Source organism: Haliotis rubra, unplaced genomic scaffold (genome assembly GCF_003918875.1).
Source record: "Haliotis rubra isolate DU_JTF1 unplaced genomic scaffold, ASM391887v1 Scf44, whole genome shotgun sequence".
NCBI classification, from domain to species: domain Eukaryota; kingdom Metazoa; phylum Mollusca; class Gastropoda; order Lepetellida; family Haliotidae; genus Haliotis; species Haliotis rubra.
The window spans coordinates 601,120-622,209 of record NW_025767124.1 but is presented as its reverse complement, the minus strand read 5'-3'; the positions used below and the strand labels follow the sequence as shown (position 1 = coordinate 622,209).

Below are 21,090 nucleotides of genomic sequence, written 5' to 3'. Positions count from 1 at the left end.
CATGATGAATTTGATGTGGAAATGATATGTAGTTTTTGACACAGTCCCCAAGTAATGTCATCTGCACAACAACTTTTAAGAGTCAACAGAGTCGACAATTATCCAATAAATTGTATGCCTCACTAATTATTGATTGTCCATCATTAGCCCTTTTGAAGAGAAACCAAACACAAAATTGCAACAGTGTTGTATAAAATCATTAGTCTTATATGTCATTACCTCAGATGATTGGTTACCAGGAACATAAACTGCAAATAGTTGATGTGTATTTTGGTTGGTATGGTAACAAAAATACAATAGGTATTTTAGAAATGACAAGGTCAGCTTAACTGATGCAGCGCACATGACAACTTATTCAAATAATGTTTTGAAGAAAAACAAATATTCATATGATTTGAAATGATTCTTAAATTAAAAGAAAATTCAATCTACTGATAGAATTTAAAAAGTTTAAACCAAATACTAAAAAGTCTGTTCTTGTGTACATCAATTAATCCAGGTTATTAAGAATTAATTATGTACTTTTATATACCTATGTGTATATACCAGCTTAACAGCATGGATACTTTATTGTAAGCAAATCAAAGAACAAACTGGTGGTGATCAAATTGTTCAAATATGTTATAAAAATCTTGTTCAATTTTACTTCAAAAGGAGTAAATTTCTGTGTAATTGAATTAATGAAGAAATTAGATTATAGAAACATTTTAAGACGTTATTTGAAAAATGGCAAGGTATTAGTTGAAAAAGACAGTATTATAACATGTTGTAAATTCAAGTCTTTATTTGTTAACCAACTCTGTCATGTAGTTGAAGAACAGCTGGAACTGACCTGATAGTGATGAAGTAATTCGACAACCCCGTTTCGTGCTGCATTCATCAAAACTTCCAAGCTTTGATTACAAATTCTATATCCTACTTTTTAACATTAGATTATTAGAGAAATTAATACTAAACTGCATGATAGTAATAAATATATCTATATACATCTATCCACTGTATCTGTACACAATATGTCTATGTATGTGGTTGTCATGGTAGGGTCCTGTTACCTGTACCTGTCTGTTCCTAGTTCTCAGGGAAACTGTATTTAGTATTGGTTAGTTTTGAACTTTTTGAGAACATTGTTCTGTTCTATTTTATTTGTAGCAGTAGATGTTATATAGTCACCTGTAGCAACCGTATTCAACATAGTAGCATCTAGATGACTTTTCAACAAAATTTATCCATCTGTAGCATCAGTTTCCGACCTTGGCATCAGATCTTCATTTTGGTACATTAGAAGGGAGGTAACTCTTAGAGGGCAGAAAAAAATCCATTAAATGTTTCTTGATCTGACATCAGGTTCTGAGCCAGTCATTAGATCCAAATTTTAGTATGTTAAAGGAGGTGTAACTCTGCTTCGGATGAAGAAATCAATGGCATATTTCAGGATTTGTCTGTAGGTTCTGACCCAGTCATCAGAATCATGTTTTAGTACTTTACAGGAGGTTTATCTCCGATTGGTATGAAAAAAAATCAATTAAATATTTCTGGATCAGTCAGCAGGGCCCTGTTTCACAAATCTGTCATAGCGCTGTGACTGTCGTACCTCCTATACTGTAACATAGACTTGCGACAGTTGTAGCGCTACGATAGCTTTCTGAAAAAGGCCCTGGTTCTGACCTAGTTCTGACTTTATCGCATAGTGAACAGACTGGAAAAATAAAGTGATTGGTGTCTTTTGGGAAAGTTAAATCTATCCTTTACGTGTTCAAAATGTTTTGGAGAAGAGAAATTTAAACCAAGAGAATGAGGGCAGGTAGCTTGAACGAACAGTTCAACCTTCCTGGGTGTTATCATGGTGAATACGGTGTATATCAACTCCATATCCAGACATGTGTAGTGACATTTATCATTTATTTTGTGTCTGTTTATAGTCTTTTTTATTTCTCCCTCCTTCCTGAAGGCATGCCTATTGTTCCCCTTCAACGGCGCCGCCATGGCGGCAACCCAGGGCAATGGGACCATGTCTTCGTGTGGATCGTGCACTAACCTGTTTTTGATTCTGATTTCCGGCAATCAGTGTCGATTCATTTGACAGTCTGGAGCGAGCAAATCTCCAACTTCTAGAGGAGCTCCAGCGGAAAGAACTAGAGTATGCAGCAATTCAGGAGGAAGTTCTTGACCTCAACGAAAAGCTTTCCCTGGTCCGAGACGAACATGCGACCGAGATGGGTACTGGAGCCCTTCATATATTCTGTGAGATATGTCAAAAAGAGATACTGCTGAATTTTACATAGAAATATCAAACATTTCTTGTCAAATTTCAAAGAAAATCACCTTTTTTTAATCAATATTTTGACAGTTTGGGAGATATGTATATGTTAAAGATCATAAGTATCTCTTTGTGATTATGAGGTCTGTATAAGTTTTTCATTTTGTTCTTTTTGTTTATTTGTTTATTTGAAGCAAGGATATTTTCCTGTATTTTTACTCTTGTTTGCCATATGTGTCCAGTTTATTCTTCCTTTGCAAATGTCAACAGTTTCTTCACTGCCATTCTACAAATGCATTTCTTTTGTGTACAGTACAATTGACATGTACACTGAGAAGTTTAAAAACAACTAGAATTTGAATTTTCAATACTAATTCTGTTTGAAATCTCTTTACAACAAGAAATTAAGAAAACATTCTTGCTGGTGATATGTGTATAACTAGTAGCCAACATAGCATTCAAAATTATCTTTTTCGAAAATTTGGTGACAATTACATTTTAACACTTTTGAGTAAATATTCATTTCATTTATTCATGATGATTTGTTGTGCTGTGTTGTGCTATCAGTGTCAGTATATCAAGTTGTTCATTGTAATTTGTTTCATGGCCATTTTTTGCTCACTCAGACTGAAAGTCTTAAGTGAGATCATGATATGTTGTTAGGCGGACCATCACTTTCCAACATTTTCCGGGGCAGTGGGGTAGTCTAGTGGTTAAAGCGTTCGCTCGTCACGCCGAAGACCCGGGTTCGAATCCCCACATGGGTACAATGTGTTAAGCCCATTTCTGGTGTTCCCCTGCCGTGATATTGCTGGAATATTGCTAAAAGCGGCGTCAAACCCAACCCACTCACTCACTCCAACATTTTCCTCTTAACCTGTTGGAGAGATAACCTGAAACTTCAAGTGGATGTTCAGCCCCTAACTAGAACTTAGCTTTGTTCTTAGCATGTAGACTCTTTTCCTGGGGAATCTTAGACATTCAGATTTCATAATCTCAGATTCCACAAGAACCAGATATTTTAAATATATTGGACATGTGAACCTCGGATTTGTAGAAATTTGAAAATGTTTAAGAATCTTCTCTGAAACCACATTATCAATGTGCATGGTGAGCAACAGATTATGGGCAACAAGATATGTTGAAGTTGATCTGTCAAGAGGGGCAGGAACTATGATTACTTTCAGTCAAATTCAGAGTTCTTGTCTTTATATTTAGGCTAGGCAATCAGTTGATTTGGTCCAAATCAGAACAATGCATACAAAAACATTCTGTTTTATAATATGTACATCACATGAATTTTTGAATTAAATGAATGAAGTAGATTAAGACATGACATAGTTATTCTGAACATTGTACTGTGATACCTTTCAATTGCAAACTGATAGGTCATAAGGGACACCACTGTTGTGACTTAAACGACTCTTTCATATCATTACTGACTGAAGTGTTCTGTGTTTCTCTGCAGCCCGCTACAGAAAACAGTTGTCTTCAGGAGGGGGCCAACCCCAGGCTGTGAAGTTAGAGGTCGGAGCGCTGGAGGCCACTGTGGCTGACCTCGAGCAGAAGATCAAGCAGCTGGATGGCGTAGGCGAGAAGCTGGCTGAATCAATGGAAACAGCTGCTGTGAGTCTACAAGAATCTGTTAAGATTTCTGTGTGGGTCAAGTCTAGATCTAAAAGGTGTAACTGACACAGACCACCTCCATGCAAGAGTTATCTCCCTTTCATTCTTTTGCTGTGAGTCGACAAGAATCTGTAAAGGATGGGTCAAATGTAGGTCTAGAAGGTTTTACGGACACAGACCATCTCCATGCAAGAGTTGTCTCCCTTTCATTCTTTTCCCGTGAGACTACAAGAATCTGTTAAGATTTCTGTGTGGGTCATGTCTAGATCTGAAAGGTGTAACTGACACAGACCACCTCAATGCAAGAGTTATCTCCCTTTCATTACCTTTCATTCTTTTGCTGTGAGTCGACAAGAATCTGTAAAGGATGGGTCAAATGTAGGTCTAGAAGGTGTTACTGACACAGACCATCTCCATGCAAGAGTTATCTCCCTTTCATTCTTTTGCTGTGAGTCGACAAGAATCTGTAAAGGATGGGTCAAATGTAGGTCTAGAAGGTGTTACTGACACAGACCATCTCCATGCAAGAGTTGTCTCCCTTTCATTACCTTTCATTCTTTTGCTGTGAGTCGACAAGAATCTGTAAAGGATGGGTCAAATGTAGGTCTAGAAGGTGTTACTGACACAGACCATCTCCATGCAAGAGTTGTCTCCCTTTCATTCTTTTCCCGTGAGACTACAAGAATCTGTAAAGATTTCCGTGTGGGTCAAGTCTTGGACTGAAAGGTGCTACTGACACAGACCACCTCCATGCAAGTATATATGCAGTAAATATTACATGTGTCTGAAAGGTAGAATGTTGGTGGTTCGAACCCAGATACACACATACACATGCAAGTCGCCTCGTGGGTTAAATAGCCGTGAATGGGAAACTAAACCCTCTAATTAAAACACTGTGTATGACAATGAGACATTGTTTCTATGTAATTGAGATAGCCATAACCTTAAAAAATAATATATATATAATATAGATCAAGTTTGCAAACAAACAAAATGGCTTTTAAAGGACTCAAATCAAACTCACCAGTTGCCTATTGTAACTTATACAGTACAAACAGAAATTATTGAGAATTTAAAGATTGTAAATTTTTGTATTTTTTCACTCATTACTCACATATTAAATGTGAATATTAGCAGAACATAACTCCAGATTCAAAGACAAGTGAACAGTTAGTATTTTGTCAAGTCACCATGGGCAGCAATGCAGGCTTCAATGCGGCGGGGCATACTACTGATCAAAGAAGTTAGAAAGTCGTGGTCCATGCTGTCCCAATATCGGACCACCTCTTCTTTCATTTCAGCAATATTTGTCAGATTTTTCTTATTGACACTTTCCTTCATAAGTCCCCAAACATTTTCTATTGGATTTAGGTCAGGGCTATAGCTTGGCCAATCTAATAATGTCATATTTTGGGTCGGAAACCAGGCCTGTGAATGCTTTGAATGATGTTTTGGGTCGTTGTCCTGCTGGAAAATCAAAAATGTCCATAGAACACGTGAGCAGATGGAAGTAAATGTCCCTCGAGAATATCTGTGTACCACTCACTGTTCATATTCCCTTCAATACACAGAGGGGTTGCCCCTAACACAGATATGCCACCCACACGTTAAATTTCGGACTGTACTTTGGGCTGATACAAAGATTTTTCAGTTTGTTTGGTCCAGAATTTCAGTGTATTAGAAAACAGCCACACAGAACTTTCATCTGAGAAAATCACATTGTCCCAGTTAAAATTTCTATGCTGTAAGCACCAGTTCAACCTTCGCTCCTTTTGTTCAGGTTTCATGATCGGTGATGGAATTCCTCGACTTTTCTGCCAACCCATTTCATGCAGCTCAGTTCTAATTGTCTCCTTACAGACAGCCACAGTTCCTCTATCAATCATATCCAGCCTTCAGTTTTCTAAACTCCTTCATTTGTTTTTGGAAACAAGAATACCAAGCTGCCTCCTGTCACCTACAGTCAATTTTCTGGGCCTACCTGCCTGCCCCTGATGCTCAATGCCATATCCATTTGCAATATTTTTCAAAACACGATAAAGAGTGGACAAAGGGATGCCTGTTCTACTTGAAATCACTTTAGCTGATCTGATGTCCTTGTTATAATACTCTAAAATCAACTTCCTCTTTTCTAAATCATCCATACTGAGGATCACTGAAAATGTCGTCTGCTAGCAAGTAAACAAAGGGGGATAACTCTTCACAAACTAATGAAAAAGGATTAACAGAGTTGTCTCCCTTGAATGAAACCAAGCACTTGATAGCTGGTCAAGGTTGTTTGTACAAGAAATCCAATTAAACATATTCCTAAAATTTTCAATAATTTCTGGTCATACTATAAGTCCTTGGAGGATGAGAGAACTTTTTGAGTGTGGCAGGTATTTGGGAGCTAAATAAAAGCTTAAAAGAGATTGAAATCCCAACCGCAGACGCTATTAGTGTGTGTAGTGGTAAGATAAAGGAGCTGATATTAAGTACAGAGTCTGTATTTTAAGTGGATATTTCCATCAACAATTTCACCAGTGCCGAAATGAAAGGGAGATAACTCCTGCATGGAACATCAAATTATGTCCCTGATTGAAATACAGCTAACAGGATAGGGTGTCTCACTGACTTGGTTGATGCATGTCATTGTATCCCAGTTTTGTAGATTGATGCTCATGATGTCAGTCACTGGGTTACATGTCTTATGGCCAGTGTTTTATGTTGTATTATCTTCTTTAATTAAATCTTTTAGTTTGACATGCTAGTTTTATGTTCATATATGTGATATTCTAGTATTTTTACTGTCCAACGTCGACAGGTTTTACTCTCCAAAATGTTTTCATTTTTCATTGTATAAATTGTTTTCGTCACGATATGGCTGAGATATTGCCGATGTGACGTTAAATATTAACTCACTCACTCACTCACATGTCTTATGGAAACATGTCTTTGCTAACTAATTAACTTGGGTTGGTTGGAATAATAATCTAAGCAGATTTTTCTAGCTCCCTCTTTTATTCAGTATAAGATCATGTGAGTAATACAGTTGACTGAGACAGGTATTGTACTATACAGTCAGGAAGTGTGACTGTATTGTGGCATGTTGCAGGTTGGGAAGTGGCAGAGTATAGAGGGTGAGGAACTGGTCAGCATCCAACTGATGGAGCTGGTGGAGCAGATGAGGGTCATGCTGTTACAGGCATCGCAGTCACGTAAGTTGGGTGCACTCTCTGTATTAGGTGTATCAGTCCCAAAACAAGTCCCTACTAGTCCCAGCATGGCTAGAAATTATTATCCCCCGCAACACGTTTTGCGGGGGGTATTAAAATGACGGTCTGTCTGTCCGTGCACATTTGTCTTTTCCGGAGCTGAACTCTAAAACCGTTCACTATTTCTTCACCAAACTTGGCACATAGATTGGTCTGGTGGTGTACTGGTGCCTTTTGGTAGTTTTGGAATTCTGAATAAAATATTTTTGGCGTTCCATGGCAACAAGTTTGACATACACTGAAATTGGTGATAGTGCTCCTTTCTGGAGCAGAACTCTAAAAACCTTTCAATACTCTCCTTCCACTTTTCTATATACACACCTAAATATTTGACATAATCATAACTCGTAGACATAATCATGAAGAGTATTTTGCCATTGCGGGGGATATTGATGACTTTGTCTTCTTGTTTTAATTAGATTTTTGTTGACTCTTACACTACTAAGCCAAGTAGAATTTACTAGATTTGGGCTTCAGGCAAGACTGTCTGTTCTCTTTATCCATTCAACACTATACCACTTTTTGGTTCATATGCCCGATTAAGTAACACCGCTGTAGTCCATCAAAAGGATTTTTCAAAAGTATTTGTAGTATATTATGTCCCTTTGTTCCTGGGTAGCCAAAACTTCAATATCTTCCATTGTTGTTTATCTGTTGGAATAACTGACTTCAAGAACAGGAACTCTGGCTTTGCTGGGTATTGGCAGTTGAAGTCATTCTGTGTTTCAGGCGAGGCCTCACAGAAGTCATCTGCTCTACATAACTTTGAGAAGCTGTACAGCCAGGCCATGCAGCTGCAAGTCCAGGTGGGTGCAGCTGATCCTGGTAAAGCTGTCTGACTCATGCAACTTGTAATATCTGAGAATAGAGATGCTGTTCTCAGTGGAGATGCCTCCGTTATATAGCTTATAATATTGTCTATAAATGGAGATGCTTTACTGGGTGGAATCTGTCATATGTCTGAAATAAGTTGCAGATATTGGGGATGATGTTCTTGGGTATTCAGTTCCAAATTCAGTTTAGTTCTCTTAAATGTACAGGTAAACTACCTCTACTTGACAAAAATGAAAATGATTAGTTGACCATAAGGAGAGCAGCTTTGAAAAGACTTAGTTTGTACAGGGGTCTCTGATGTGTACAGGGCCCTTCATGTGTACACCTGCCTTGATAAAACTGTAATATTGGTGACGGTGACACAACACTAACTCCATCATTGCGTCCATGCTCCAGATGAACAACCTCCGCTTGAGTCACCTGCAGCGGAACAAGGAGATCATGGACATCAAGAGGCAGCTGCTGCTACAGGAAGTCAACAACCTGCTGCTCCAAGCCGACATCACCCGCCGCGAGTCCGAGCTCTACCAGTACCAGGAGTCTCGCCATCCGGCCACCGTCAAACGGTGGAACACATTCGGAGGCGCGGACCGAGGGGTTAGAGTGGTGAGATTGTCAGCATGCTGACGCTGATCCTCATTTGTTTGCTGTAGATGGTCGTAGTTCTCCTGGTTTGGTTACTTTTGCAGATCAGTCATATCATGACAATCAACATTGACGCTGGTTCTTTTTTCCTTGTAGGCTGAAAAATGTTATGGTGTACCAAATCATGTAAGTTCGGTCAATAAATCAAATCTGATAACATCTTTGAAAGTATTAATGTTTCTGTGTTAAATTCAAGATAGTATTCATGTTTCTGTGAAAGACTTAAAATTTCAGAATTTCTGCAATTGAGGTCTTGTGTTTAGATATACTACTTGTTTAATGTGTAAAACTTCTGATCATGTTTGTTGTAAGTGCAACTCTATACAAATAGCAGACAATATGTTTTCCCTTTATAGTTTTAGCCCTGTATTTTAGTGCTGCTCCTATTTTATTCCAGTTTAACATTGATGCTTGTTGTTTTATTCCTGTGTATTAGTGCGACTTGTAGTTTTAGTGCTGCTCCTAGTTTTATTCCTGTGTATTAGTGCGACTTGTAGTTTTAGTGCTGCTCCTAGTTTTATTCCTGTGTATTAGTGCTCTTCCTAGTTTAGTATTAGTGCTGTTTGTAGTTATATTCCTGTGTATTAGTGCTCTTCCTAGTTTTATTCCTGTGTATTAGTGCTGCTTGTAGTTTTATTCCTGTTTATTAGTGCTGTTTGTAGTTTTATTCCTGTTTATTAGTGCTGCTCCTAGTTATATTCCTGTGTTTTATTGCTGCTCCTAGTTTTATTCCTTTGTATTAGTGCTGTTTGTAGTTTTATTAGTTTTATTGCTGCTCCTAGTTTTATTCCTTTGTTTTATTGCTGCTCCTAGTTATATTCCTGTGTATTAGTGCTGCTTGTATTTTTATCTCTGTTTATCAGTGCAGCTCTGGTACGTCTATATCCAGTTATTTATGCTGCTTATCAATTTATAACTGTGCTCCTACTTCTCATAGTTATATTCCTGTATTAGTGCTTCTAGTTATATTCCTGTTTATTAGTGATGCTCCTAGTTTTATTCCTGTTTATTAGTGATGCTCCTAGTTTCATTTCTGTGTATTAGTGCTTGTAGTTATATTCCTGTTTATTAGTGCTGCTCCCAGTTATATTCCTGTATATTAGTGCTGTTCATAGTTTTAACTGTATTTAATTAGTGCGGCACATAGTTTTATCCATATATTGGTGCTACTCAAAATTCATTCCTGTGGAAAAGTTATGTGCATAATTTCATTACAGCATATTATAGTAATGATGAGCAAAATATATTTTGGTAACTCTGTGAAATGTGCCTTATATTTACCTTACCCTTGTAAGTCTTGAGTGCATTAATGACTTTCTTTTTTCATAACTTATTGGGAGATATAGTGAAGCCATGGCCAAGATAGTCCCCACTTTCTCATCCTAGTTATAAAGTGACCCAATCTCAATACAAACATCTCTCTCAATACAACATGTGATGAATCTCTGCATGAGGGTTTGTCGGGCCCGTCCATAGGAAGTTGTGTCAGGCGAGTCAGGACTCCCAATCAGCATTGAGGCTTCCCAATTCTGGTTACAAGAGACCAAGGCATTCAAACTAGCATATAATAATAATAATAATAATAATTCATTTATATAGTGCCTTGTATTCATCTGACTAGTTGCTCACTGGACGCTGTAATCAGAATCTGGTTATTATTACCTGAATAACCCAAGCTGCCTGTGAGGCGCTAGAAGGATCTTTGTATCTTGAGGTAGAGCCATGTGCCAAAAACTGAAGCTGTGCTTGTTGATAATTTATGTCAATTGTTGGTTGCAGAAGACATACATTCTTAATTTTGGATGTTATGTCAAAGCCTGTTCAGGGTACCACCCCTTTATGGAGTGGTTGTCAGATCTTCATGCAGTCTGATCCAGCCAGATCTCATTGAGTGAGATTTCATGGAACCAAAGTGTTCCCACTAGCATATCTGATCCCGGTATCTCAAAAATGAATATAATCAGAGAGTGCAATGTGCAAAACTGGAGCTGTCTTTGATATTTGGGGGTATAAATGAGGATTTAATACTTTCAATGTCTGCTGACTGTCAGGTGGCCAACTGGATGGATCAGGTCTCTCCTTTCCAAGGACCAATCATTGTGTGGGAGACAACTTCAGGTGGTTTATGTTGTTTCAGGTGGAGGGGCGTGAGGCAGACCGACCACCACTGCAGCGATTCATGAGTTTGAAGGAAACAGAAGTGACTTCCAGTGATGACAGCTCTCAGCCGGCTGAGAAACGTGACTCCATTCCATCAAAAACAGGTGAGTCAAAATACTGGGTAGACAACTATGTATTTAATACGGCAGTACTAAAAAAACCTCTGTATACATGCTGTTCTTACTGTAGGTTGATAGTTGACTTTCACACGCAAAACCTGCCTAGGAAGAAATCCTGTGGAGCTAAAATTGTACCTGTGGATATTCATATGCTGATATCAATTCCTCTAGCTCCAAATAGAGATCCCTCATACCTCATGATGGGTGGTATACAGGTTTATGTTAATATGGTGAGGGTGGAAGATGAAAGTAATTGGGAACAGTGAGGGTGGTCTGCAAGTGTATACAAGGATAAAGGGTGGTATATGAGTATGTAAGGATAAAGGGTGGTATACAAATGTATGTAAGGATAAAGGGTGGTATGTAAGTGTATGTAAGGATAAAGGATGTTATATGAGTATGTAAGGATAAAGGGTGGTATACAAATGTATGTAAGGATAAAGGGTGGTATGCAAGTGTATGTAAGGATAAAGGATGTTATATGATCAGTAAGGATAAAGGGTGATATACAAGTGTATGTAAGGATATAGGGTGGTATATGAGTATTTACAGATGATAAATTTTATGAGTCTATATATGGGCAAAGGATGGTATATTAGTTTTTTCCTTATCTGACTCATGCTCTTTTGCTTGTCTTCTTCTTCTTGCGAACATAGTGGAACACTTGTATCTCCTTAATTGAAGCTCCCTTCAATGTAAAATCACTAATTGGTACTCACCACGAGTTGCCTCCCTTGCCCCTTTTGGCGGGAACAGGTGTCGCCACCCTCTGGCCTCATGCTTCACTCTCTCCTTCTTCGCCCAGTGAGCAGGATGTGAGAGCGCCTGTGTCTCCTTACACACTATATCCTTTGGTTTTTCTTAGTTTATTACCTCTTATAGGTTACTATAGAGGTATAGCTAGTATCCTTCATTAATTTGCATTGATATTTAATCATTATTTCTACTGTTTATTCCGTGAGTTAAGTGATTGTTCAGCTAGTATTTACGTTGATGAAAATCTGTACTATTTGCAATTTCACGTTTTCAATTGCTGACCATGTATTATGCCCTAGTTGTGCTTTCGCCTTGTGCGTTTGATACGCGTTGCAGTTACTGCATTAATCTATCAATTCTGCTTTTCATAAATATCTTTGCGTCGTGAGGCGTACCGCGAATAGGTCCGCGCAAACAAAGGGTTAGACATGGCGATACAGCCAGTTCCCCTTCCAGTCAGCTGCTGTCGATAGACCCCCTCCCGTCTGGTGTTTACGCAAGAGACTCCGTCGGAAGATAGGCGTGGGATGCAGTCCGCCAACGCTAAGAAGCGTCCTGCCTCCCCAGGCGTCCCGTCATCGCAGATAAAGTCAAGAGAGACCCGCGGCGTCTTCCCAGCGCAGACCCGGACCCCAGGGCAGCGTCGACATCTAAGGGGAAGTCACGAAGTCGTCAAGAACTTTCTCAGCGAGATTGTTCCAGCCGCCCGAACTGGGCCTCTCACGATGATCAGCCGATCATCATCCCTGGCGTCGCCACAAGAAGCGACCGGTGACAGCTACAGTGACATCAGCAGAGATCGCCATGCAGCCTGATGCCTCTACACTGATGTCAGGCGACTTCCCTGAGGGTCAGCAGCTGTCATCGCCAGAGAGGGCACCGACTTCGCCGTCGCCAGACCATCCCAGGCGAGCTGTTGCGGCAGATCATGACCATGATGGAGGCCACTACAGTCGAGGGGAAGCAGCCAGCCCAGGGCCGAGCAGCATCAGGCGATACCCCAGAGGCACCCCCAGTCAGCGTAGCAGCCACGGCGAAGCAGCCGAGAAGGAAGTCACAGACCACCTCAGCGAAGGGCGCAGATGTACAGTCGTCGCGAAGGCCTTCAGCGAAGGCGGAGAAGATCGTCATCATCCCTCGGCCTCGTCCTCAGATGCAGACTCAGACCACCAGGCGTCCGGAAGCCGTCCGCGGAAGTCAAAGGCGCCGCTCCCCAGGTCGGGCGCAGAGGAAGCTGCGAAGGCCGTCACACAGATCGTCATCGTCCAGAAGGGCGTCGAGGGACTATTCAAGAGCTTCCGCGAAGCCGTCAACATTCTCCTCGCAGATCTAGGTCTTCCCATAGGCGCCAGATCACCTAGGCGATCTCCACGCCGTTCACTGCGCCCGATCTCCACGTACATCACCTGCGCGGGTCATCACACAAGTCGGCACACAGGTCTACACTCAGGTCTCCCGAGTGTCACCCGACATAGAGATAGCAGCCCAGAGGTCACCATCAGAAGAGCATCAACCTCTCATCTCCGATGCTGGTACAGAAGATGATGGAGGCATCATCTTCTCAGGCGCTGAGATAAGATATTGGATGGTAAACAACCTAGATTTATCTTCACCGTCCAAGAGTGGCAACTCAGCGCAGACATACCTGATGAAGGAAGGCGATGCAGGCGCCATCACCTTACCTCCGATCGACCCGATTGCTGCGGTGCCACATAATCTAGATACAGCCTTCATTAAAGCTCACGAAAGTGCAGACTCCACATCTGCCGAACTTTCAGCTAAGAAGTTCTCCACGCACAACATGGACCCCTTCCTGAAGGCACAAGACATCGATGAAAACTACAAGCTGATCAGCGATGTTAAGAACAAGAACTACAAGATTGGCGATGCGAAGCTGGTGCAGATAGAAAACATGGCGAGGCGCATGTTCTTTGGCCTAAATAGATCTAGAGCGATCAATGAGACACTTATCACCAGATTTACGTATCACGACCTCTGAAGATGATAGGATGATCTACTCGGCCCTACTGATGCAAAGAAGGACCAGCAGTTCCTTACAGATCATCTCACATCTGTCTCAGCAGCACTGACCTTAGCTTCGTCGTCAAGGCCTCCCTCGCTTCCTGCAGCTGGGGTGAGAACTTTACAGCTCCACTCTATACAGCCCGTGGTCATCCCCAAACATCTTTGGCGGAGGAATAGACAAAGTCTCCAAGGAAGTCACTAAGGACTCCAGAGAAGTCCTTATGATCAAGTCGATGGACAGCTAGCAAAGCGTCATCAGGCAGACTTCACAAAGATACTCAGGGAGATCTAAGTTCGGGACTACAGAAAGCCGCGGGATAGGAAGATAGCCAGCCAGGGAAAGATTCTTTTAAATTAAGCCCATATGGCAACTATAGAGGAGGGTCAGGAAGAGGCAGGACACCCAGAGGGTTCCGCAACTATAAGCGCTGAAAGACAGGTTGGAGCGACTGGAGTCTTCCACCCCAGCCGTTCCAGTACAACCGTCACAAGTGGGTGGGCGCCTCCAACTACACTGGGAGAACTGGGGAATGTTAAAGACCCTTATGTCTCCAACATTCTTCAACCGCAGTTTCGTATCCCACTACAGGCCCGCGCCTCCGCTGACAGTCAACCCTTACAAGTTAGACTTACAGGCACAACAACTACCAAAGTTAAGAGGCGGTTACATCACTCATAACCAAGCAGGCCATAGAAGTACTAGATCAAGTAGACATCGAACCAGGCTTCTACTCCCCAGTTTTCCTAGTACCCAAGAAAAACTCCAAGGAGAAATACAGACTCATTTACAACATGAGCTTTTTCAGCAGGAATTATCTCGCCAAACCACCAAAGTTTAGCATGATACACCTTCCTCAGTTCTGACAGTTGATTAAGCCCCATGGATTACATGGCCAGTATAGATCTGCAAGGCGGCTTATCTACATATCGATACATCCGAATCAGGAAATATCTAAGATTTACACTAGGCGGGCTACATTACCAATGGAAAGTACTCCCATTAGGCATATCATCAGCCCCTGGCTATTCACGAGGATAGCGAAACCTATTGTCACCTATCTACATCGTCTAGGGCTCGCAGTGCGTTCTACCTCGACGACGGGATACAAGTAGATCAAGATCCACAGCATCTCAAACTACAGTTAAACTACATCATAAAGCTACTAACACAGCTAGGATGGTTAGTAAACTTACTCAAGTCGGACCTAGTACCATCGCCAAGATCTGCAGTTCCTAGGCATTCGATTTATCACGAATCACAACCGTATCGTCGTACCAGAAGACCGTTGGCTCAAGATCCAACAGACCATTCCGTCAGCTCTACTCTCTCCGTTACCACACTCGACAATGGCAGGCGTGTTGGGTCTCCTCACATCAGCCCAAGACATGACAGTCTCAGGCAGATTACAGTTCGCCCATTACAGGTCTTCATCAATGCACATCTCGGCGACCTACAACCATTCAGTCTACCGAAGCGTCTCAGACCTCATCTACTATGGTGGACCAGGAGGTCGAATGTTTGCGAAGGTATTTGTTTAGAAGAGCAGGAATTCAAAACCCATCTATATGTAGGCAGCGTGGCTCCAAGGTTGGGGAGCTCATCTAAGCCAACGGGGACGACATCAGGGTTATGGAATCAGCAAGAAAGCAAGCTCCATATAAACATGTTAGAGATGAAAGCTGTAATCAGCGCCATACTTCATTGGAGCAACATTCTACAGAATCGCGCCAATGATTCATACCGACAACTTCGACAGTGGCGTTCTATGTGAACAAACAAGGTTCAACAAGATCACTGAACCTATTGACTTTAAGCTTTCAACTGTTAGATCTAATACCACGATCTAAACCTACATGTCAGAGCATGTCACATTCCGGAGCCAAGAATGTACTAGCAGGCGCACTCTCGGCCACATCAACCGTCACCGACAGAATGGATGCTCAATACAGAAATATTTGCACAGATAATCAAGCAAATAGGGGCCGCTAGTAGATCTATTCGCAACGCGCTTCAACAATCAGCTACCGACATTAGGTGTCACCAGTCCCAGACCCACAAGCATGGGCAGCGGGCGGCTCTAAGCATATCCTGGGAAGGCCTCAATGCGTGCTGGCGTTTCCGCCGCCAGCAATAATACCTCAAGTGTTACAGAAAATCAGACAAACACAGAGCCTCCAACTCACTTTGGTGCAGCCCTACTGGCGGCCAGAGCGTGGTTTCCCATTCTAATTCAAGAAATCGGTCAACCAACACTAGAGCTACCCAAAGCGCTCAAATCTATTAATACATCCACACACCAAACAGGTGCGGAAGCCCAGAAGTATTCCAACTTCGCATTATGGACTGTATTAAAATGTGTTTAAACAAGAGGGTATTCTACCAGGGTGGCAAAGCGGTCCGCGCTTGCCTTACGCTATTCTACCGCGTGGCAATGCGGCGACAAGTGGCACAGTTTTGAGAATTACGCGGTAAATAAAGGGATTTACAGCAAGAGATGCTACTCATCCACAAGTGGCAGATTATTTGTGTTACTTACGGCAAAACAAACATTTAAAAGGCTCGACATTGTCAACATATCTTGCAGCTTAGTTCTGTCATTACCATGAGAGCGGGTGTTAGATTAACAAGAACTCCAGAGTTACTGGCCTTACTCACGGGCTTTCGATTGGAGGACCAAAGCGGAAGTTCCACGCCCCAGCTTGGGATCTGAATATAGTGTTACAACACCTCACAAGTGAGGCTTATGAACGCTGGAATCGACAAACTTTGAGTTTCTCTCACAGAAAAGCGCTTTTCCTGTTATCTCTAGCCACAGCAGCCAGGATGTCGGAAATTCGCACTAGATTATGAGAGGATACAGTTTGATGACAATCAAAACACAGCACACCTGGGATTAAGATGGGATTTCATCGCCAAAATCAACTACCAGGTCAACCAGACAGGTTATTTCATATCCCTGCATTATCCTCCATTCTCGGATCTCAAGATACACTGGACTTATCTCTATGCCCAGTCAGAGCTCTCAAAATCTATTCTGACGTTCCAAAACAAAGGCGAAGATTTCTCAAGCGATTATTCATTCCCTTGTCGGCAACAACTCAGACAGAAGTCTCTCGTACCACCATATCTATATGGATAAGAACTGTCATGCCAGCCTACAAGGCAGCAGGACTGGACCCTCCAACAGCATCAAATCCCCATGAAATCAGGCGTTAGCTTCCACTCTCGCCTTACGGTAACTGTTCTTTGAATACAATTATGGAAGGATGCTTTTGGAAATCTAACATGGTGTTTGCTAATCACTACCTGAGAGATATCACCACCGAGGGCGTCTCAGGCATTCACCATTTCGGTCCCTTGGTCCTCGCACAGCAGTTGACAGTCCCTAAATAGCGTTAACACGTAGTCTTCACGAGATTAATATGCATAATTGTTACATGCATTATCTAGCTTATAACTCACGGAGTTCTAGCAGTATGTATATATGTTCAGTGGTATAGCTTCTCTATCAGAGTGGCTTTGATATTGTTGTTTATAATATCTCAGTATATTATAATGTAAATACCCCAGTATGGCATTATAACCTATGGCTTATAATAGAGGAATTATCCTAAGTCTATGCCTTTATGAAGTTCCGTAGGGAGTTATTACAGTTAAATCTATATAAATCACTAATTCTATAAATCCAAAGTATTCTGTTTTGCCCACCTCCGTTTCCGTAGGATTCTACAAACAAAGAGCATGAGTCAGGATAAGGAAAAATATGTAATTTTTGAGTAAAATTGATATTTTATACTTATCCTGACTCATGAATTAACCCTCCATCCTCCCCACATAACACTTTGGATTTCCCTGTAAATTCAAGTGTTGGGCTCGCAAAATCAGGAGAGAGTGAAGCATGAGGCCAGAGGGTGGCGACACCTGTTCCGCCAAAGGGCAAGGGAGGCAACTTCGTGGTGAGTACCAATTAGTGATTTTACATTGAAGGAGCTTCAATTAAGGAGATACAAGTGTTCCACTATGTATGAAGACAAGCAAAAGAAGAAGAAGAGAGACAAGCAAAAGAGCATGAGTCAGGATAAGTATAAAATATCAATTTTACTCAAAAATTACATTGGTGTTGTGTCAGTGTCGTCTGCTGATCGGGACGGAATTCATTCCAAATCTGTTTTACAACAGGATGAACAAACCACTGACCATGTTGAAAAACACTTGCAAACCACGAAAGGAAGTGTGAAAACGCCTCTAGAACGCGAAGCTTCTATACATGATGATAATCTTGACGTAGTATGCACTCTTAGTTTGCCTACTGCACTTGTTTCTCTGCCCAAGGATATATCAAAGACTGAGTTAAATGTCCCTAAAGTGGAGAAGGGGTCTCCCACTTTGGAGACGTGTGTTGCTAAGCAGCCAGTGAGTAGAACCTCTGAGGGTGCTGCTTCCAGCCAGTCGCAACAAGTAACTGAGACCCCTGATGAACCCATTCCAGAGCGGCTTCGAGGTCTGGACAAACCCAGGCTCGTCAAGTCTGCCAAGATCATTGATGATGAATATTCCCCGACTGAAACTGTGATGAAGTGTACAGAAATGCCTACATCAGTAGAATCGTATAAAGTTGAGAGTGGTCCTGTGCACAAGGCTACTCAAGATGTAGATATTACAGTCCACGGGAAACCTGCTCAGAGTCCAAAGATAAAGTCCCAGCATCCAGCGCAAGCACGAGATGCATCACAAAGGGAAACTGAGGACAGCAGGAGCACCTCCCCGAAGTCCGAGTCCGGCGCTACTGCGGCTAAACCACCACTGCCACCATTCACACAAAGCACACCTGTGAGCACACATTCCCCTCGACCTCGTGCGTATTTAGATCCTGAGGTCCGATCACATAGTGCAGGCGAAATCTCCCATCAGAGTGGAGGCGATGATAAACCATTGTCAGACATGATCAAGAAGTTTGAGAAACGTGCCACTGTCTGTGAGACAGCGCAGCACACTTTCGAGTTACGGAAAACCCCAAGTCCGACGCTGTACCTGCCGCAGGTGGGTTTGGTGTCACCGGTGCGTCGCCTCAAGCCGGCCGCTGAGCTCCTGAAGGAGAGTCAGCGGTACCGGAGTGGCCACACCGTGTACGCTGCCCGTCTGCGCCAGCGCTACCTCAAAGACGAGGAAGGCCGACAGCAACAACAAGAGAGGGCAAAGAGCCATGACAAAGAAAACATCTCCGCAAGCTATGTACAAACCATGGTACAAAGACTATCTAGAGAGGGCACACCCACAAAAAGTGTGGATTCTTCCAAAAATAATTCCTCATTATCATTACAAAGAAGTGATTCTCCGCGCACTCAATCCGAGTTTGTTTCGCATATTGTACGCAAACTTTCCTCTCCCAGTGGACCAGAGCATAAGTTCATTGTCCCCCTGAAAGATGTGACTAATGACGGACAAGTTAAGAAACTAGCAGAAGTGTTTGACACTTCCCCAAGTCCAAAGACTTCCCCTGAAAGGACGTTATCAGATTCAGAAGTCAAAGAATACCGGAAAAGAAGAGAGAAAAGTCGAGTGCCTCCCTCACAACGCAGGTCTTGTGAGCTGGGGGCACTCCATGATCCAAGTTCTGTGATATCTAGTGACAGCTCCTTGAAACCAGATTCAACTATAAGTCCCACAAACCATCAATCCATGCCATTGTTGTTCGAGTCAGAGAGACAGGCCTCACTGGAGTGCGCTCAGAGGGACCGAAGCGCCACCTACAGTGCCAGTGAGCAAACACAAAGTAAGACAGGGAAAAAACCGGAACATGACGACGAAATAACTGTTGTCTCTCAAGAAACATTATCATCGCCTTCATCTCCACAAGCCTCCGGAAGCCTCTCACCAACTCAAGGGGAACAACCTGCATTCCCAAAATCACCAAGAGCAGGACAAATATTTGATTTCAGTAAATTGCCTTCACCCAAGTTACACAAACGTTCAGAAGGAGGCAAGAAAAAGAAAATGGGGACCATTGGTGTGCTTTGTCAACAATCAATGTCATTTGACCTAGGTGTGACTCTTCATGCAGTAGAACCTGAATCACAAACAAAAGGTGTGGTTTTCCGCAAACCCAAGCGTTCGGACTCGACTTCTCCGCCCGCTTCCCAGCGGTTTTCTTCCACCAGTTCGGAAGGGGAGGGGGCACCTGCCTCGCCAACTGATGACAAGAAACGGTCTCGGAGGCTTCTGGATTCCAGTTGGCTCCACAAGCCAAAGAAATTCTTCAAAGTTTCGAAGTGAGTTCCAAATGAAATTGATAACTTACATCTAAAATAATGTTGTGGTTTTAATTGTGATCAGTAAGATTTTTGACAGTTTTACATTGAGATCTTAAATTACTTTATGGTATGATTTTTCATTATGATTTCCAACTTAAGTCGGTAGGCTGGTACTTTTAATTTCTGTGGGTCATAGTGATATGATAATATAAGATCCCTTCTATTGTCAAAGCTTCACAGGTTTGTGTGCTCTATGCTCCTCAATCAGTCATGAATATATACAGATGTTGTGCGGTGTTGTCGTCGACATTTGGTCAAGACAGTAAGAGATTTGCACTTAATTTATTTGACAATTTCACAGAAACAAATTTTTGGAAAAATAAACTGTCATATGATTTAGTTTGTGAAATCTGGAGCTGTAATTTTTAAGGCTAGCTAACATAATTGGTCAATATTCTGAGGCTATTTCACTCAGTGCTTGTAGCATTTCAGAGATCCACTGATACAATACAACCACAACATACTAAGTTGTTGACACAGTCAGTGTGTGTAATCTCAAAGTGACAGTAACTGTCTCTATCACTCTGATACGATACTTTGATGTGTGAAGATCTGACACACTTTCTTCCATAGACAGTCAGGTGACTCAAGAGCTGGTTTGATGCCTGTTCTGAATGAAGCCTGTATAGGTTCCCAAAGCAATCAGACACACCAAAGCTTTCTTAAAGAATCAGCTTTATTTCTTTACCATCTTGATTCAGATATTGTAATATTTATTTTTCCTTATCCTGACTCATGCTCTTTTGCTTCATGAAGTTCCCGTAGGGAGATATTACAGTATATCTATACAAAATCACTAATTATAAATCCAGTATTCTGTTACCCACCTCCGTTCCTGTAGGATGCTACAACAAAAAGCATGAGTCAGGATAAGGAAAAAATATGTAATTTTAGAGTAAAATTGATATTTTATACTTATCCTGACTCATGAGGTTAGCCCTCCCATCCCTCCCACATAACACTTTGGATTTCCCTGTAATTAGTGATTTTTGTATAGATATACTGTAATATATCCCCTACGGGAACTTATTTAAACAAAAAGAAAGTCCCACTCTAAAAAAAACCCACAGAAAAAAACGATACCTTGATGGTAGGTATTGGA

General features: G+C 41.8%; 1 protein-coding gene across 1 annotated transcript in view; it reads left to right on the top strand.

The window, feature by feature from the left end:
- The window catches only part of LOC124289391, a 92,477-nt gene that overhangs the window by 67,106 nt on the left and 4,281 nt on the right, over positions 1–21,090 (top strand). Inside the window, exons 7-14 of the mRNA XM_046726013.1 lie at positions 2,084–2,217; positions 3,726–3,883; positions 6,978–7,080; positions 7,867–7,943; positions 8,368–8,577; positions 10,754–10,941; positions 12,605–13,077; positions 17,786–19,946. Coding sequence (XP_046581969.1) covers positions 2,084–2,217; positions 3,726–3,883; positions 6,978–7,080; positions 7,867–7,943; positions 8,368–8,577; positions 10,754–10,941; positions 12,605–13,077; positions 17,786–19,946 — 3,504 coding nt within the window. The remainder of the gene's footprint in view (positions 1–2,083; positions 2,218–3,725; positions 3,884–6,977; positions 7,081–7,866; positions 7,944–8,367; positions 8,578–10,753; positions 10,942–12,604; positions 13,078–17,785; positions 19,947–21,090) is intronic.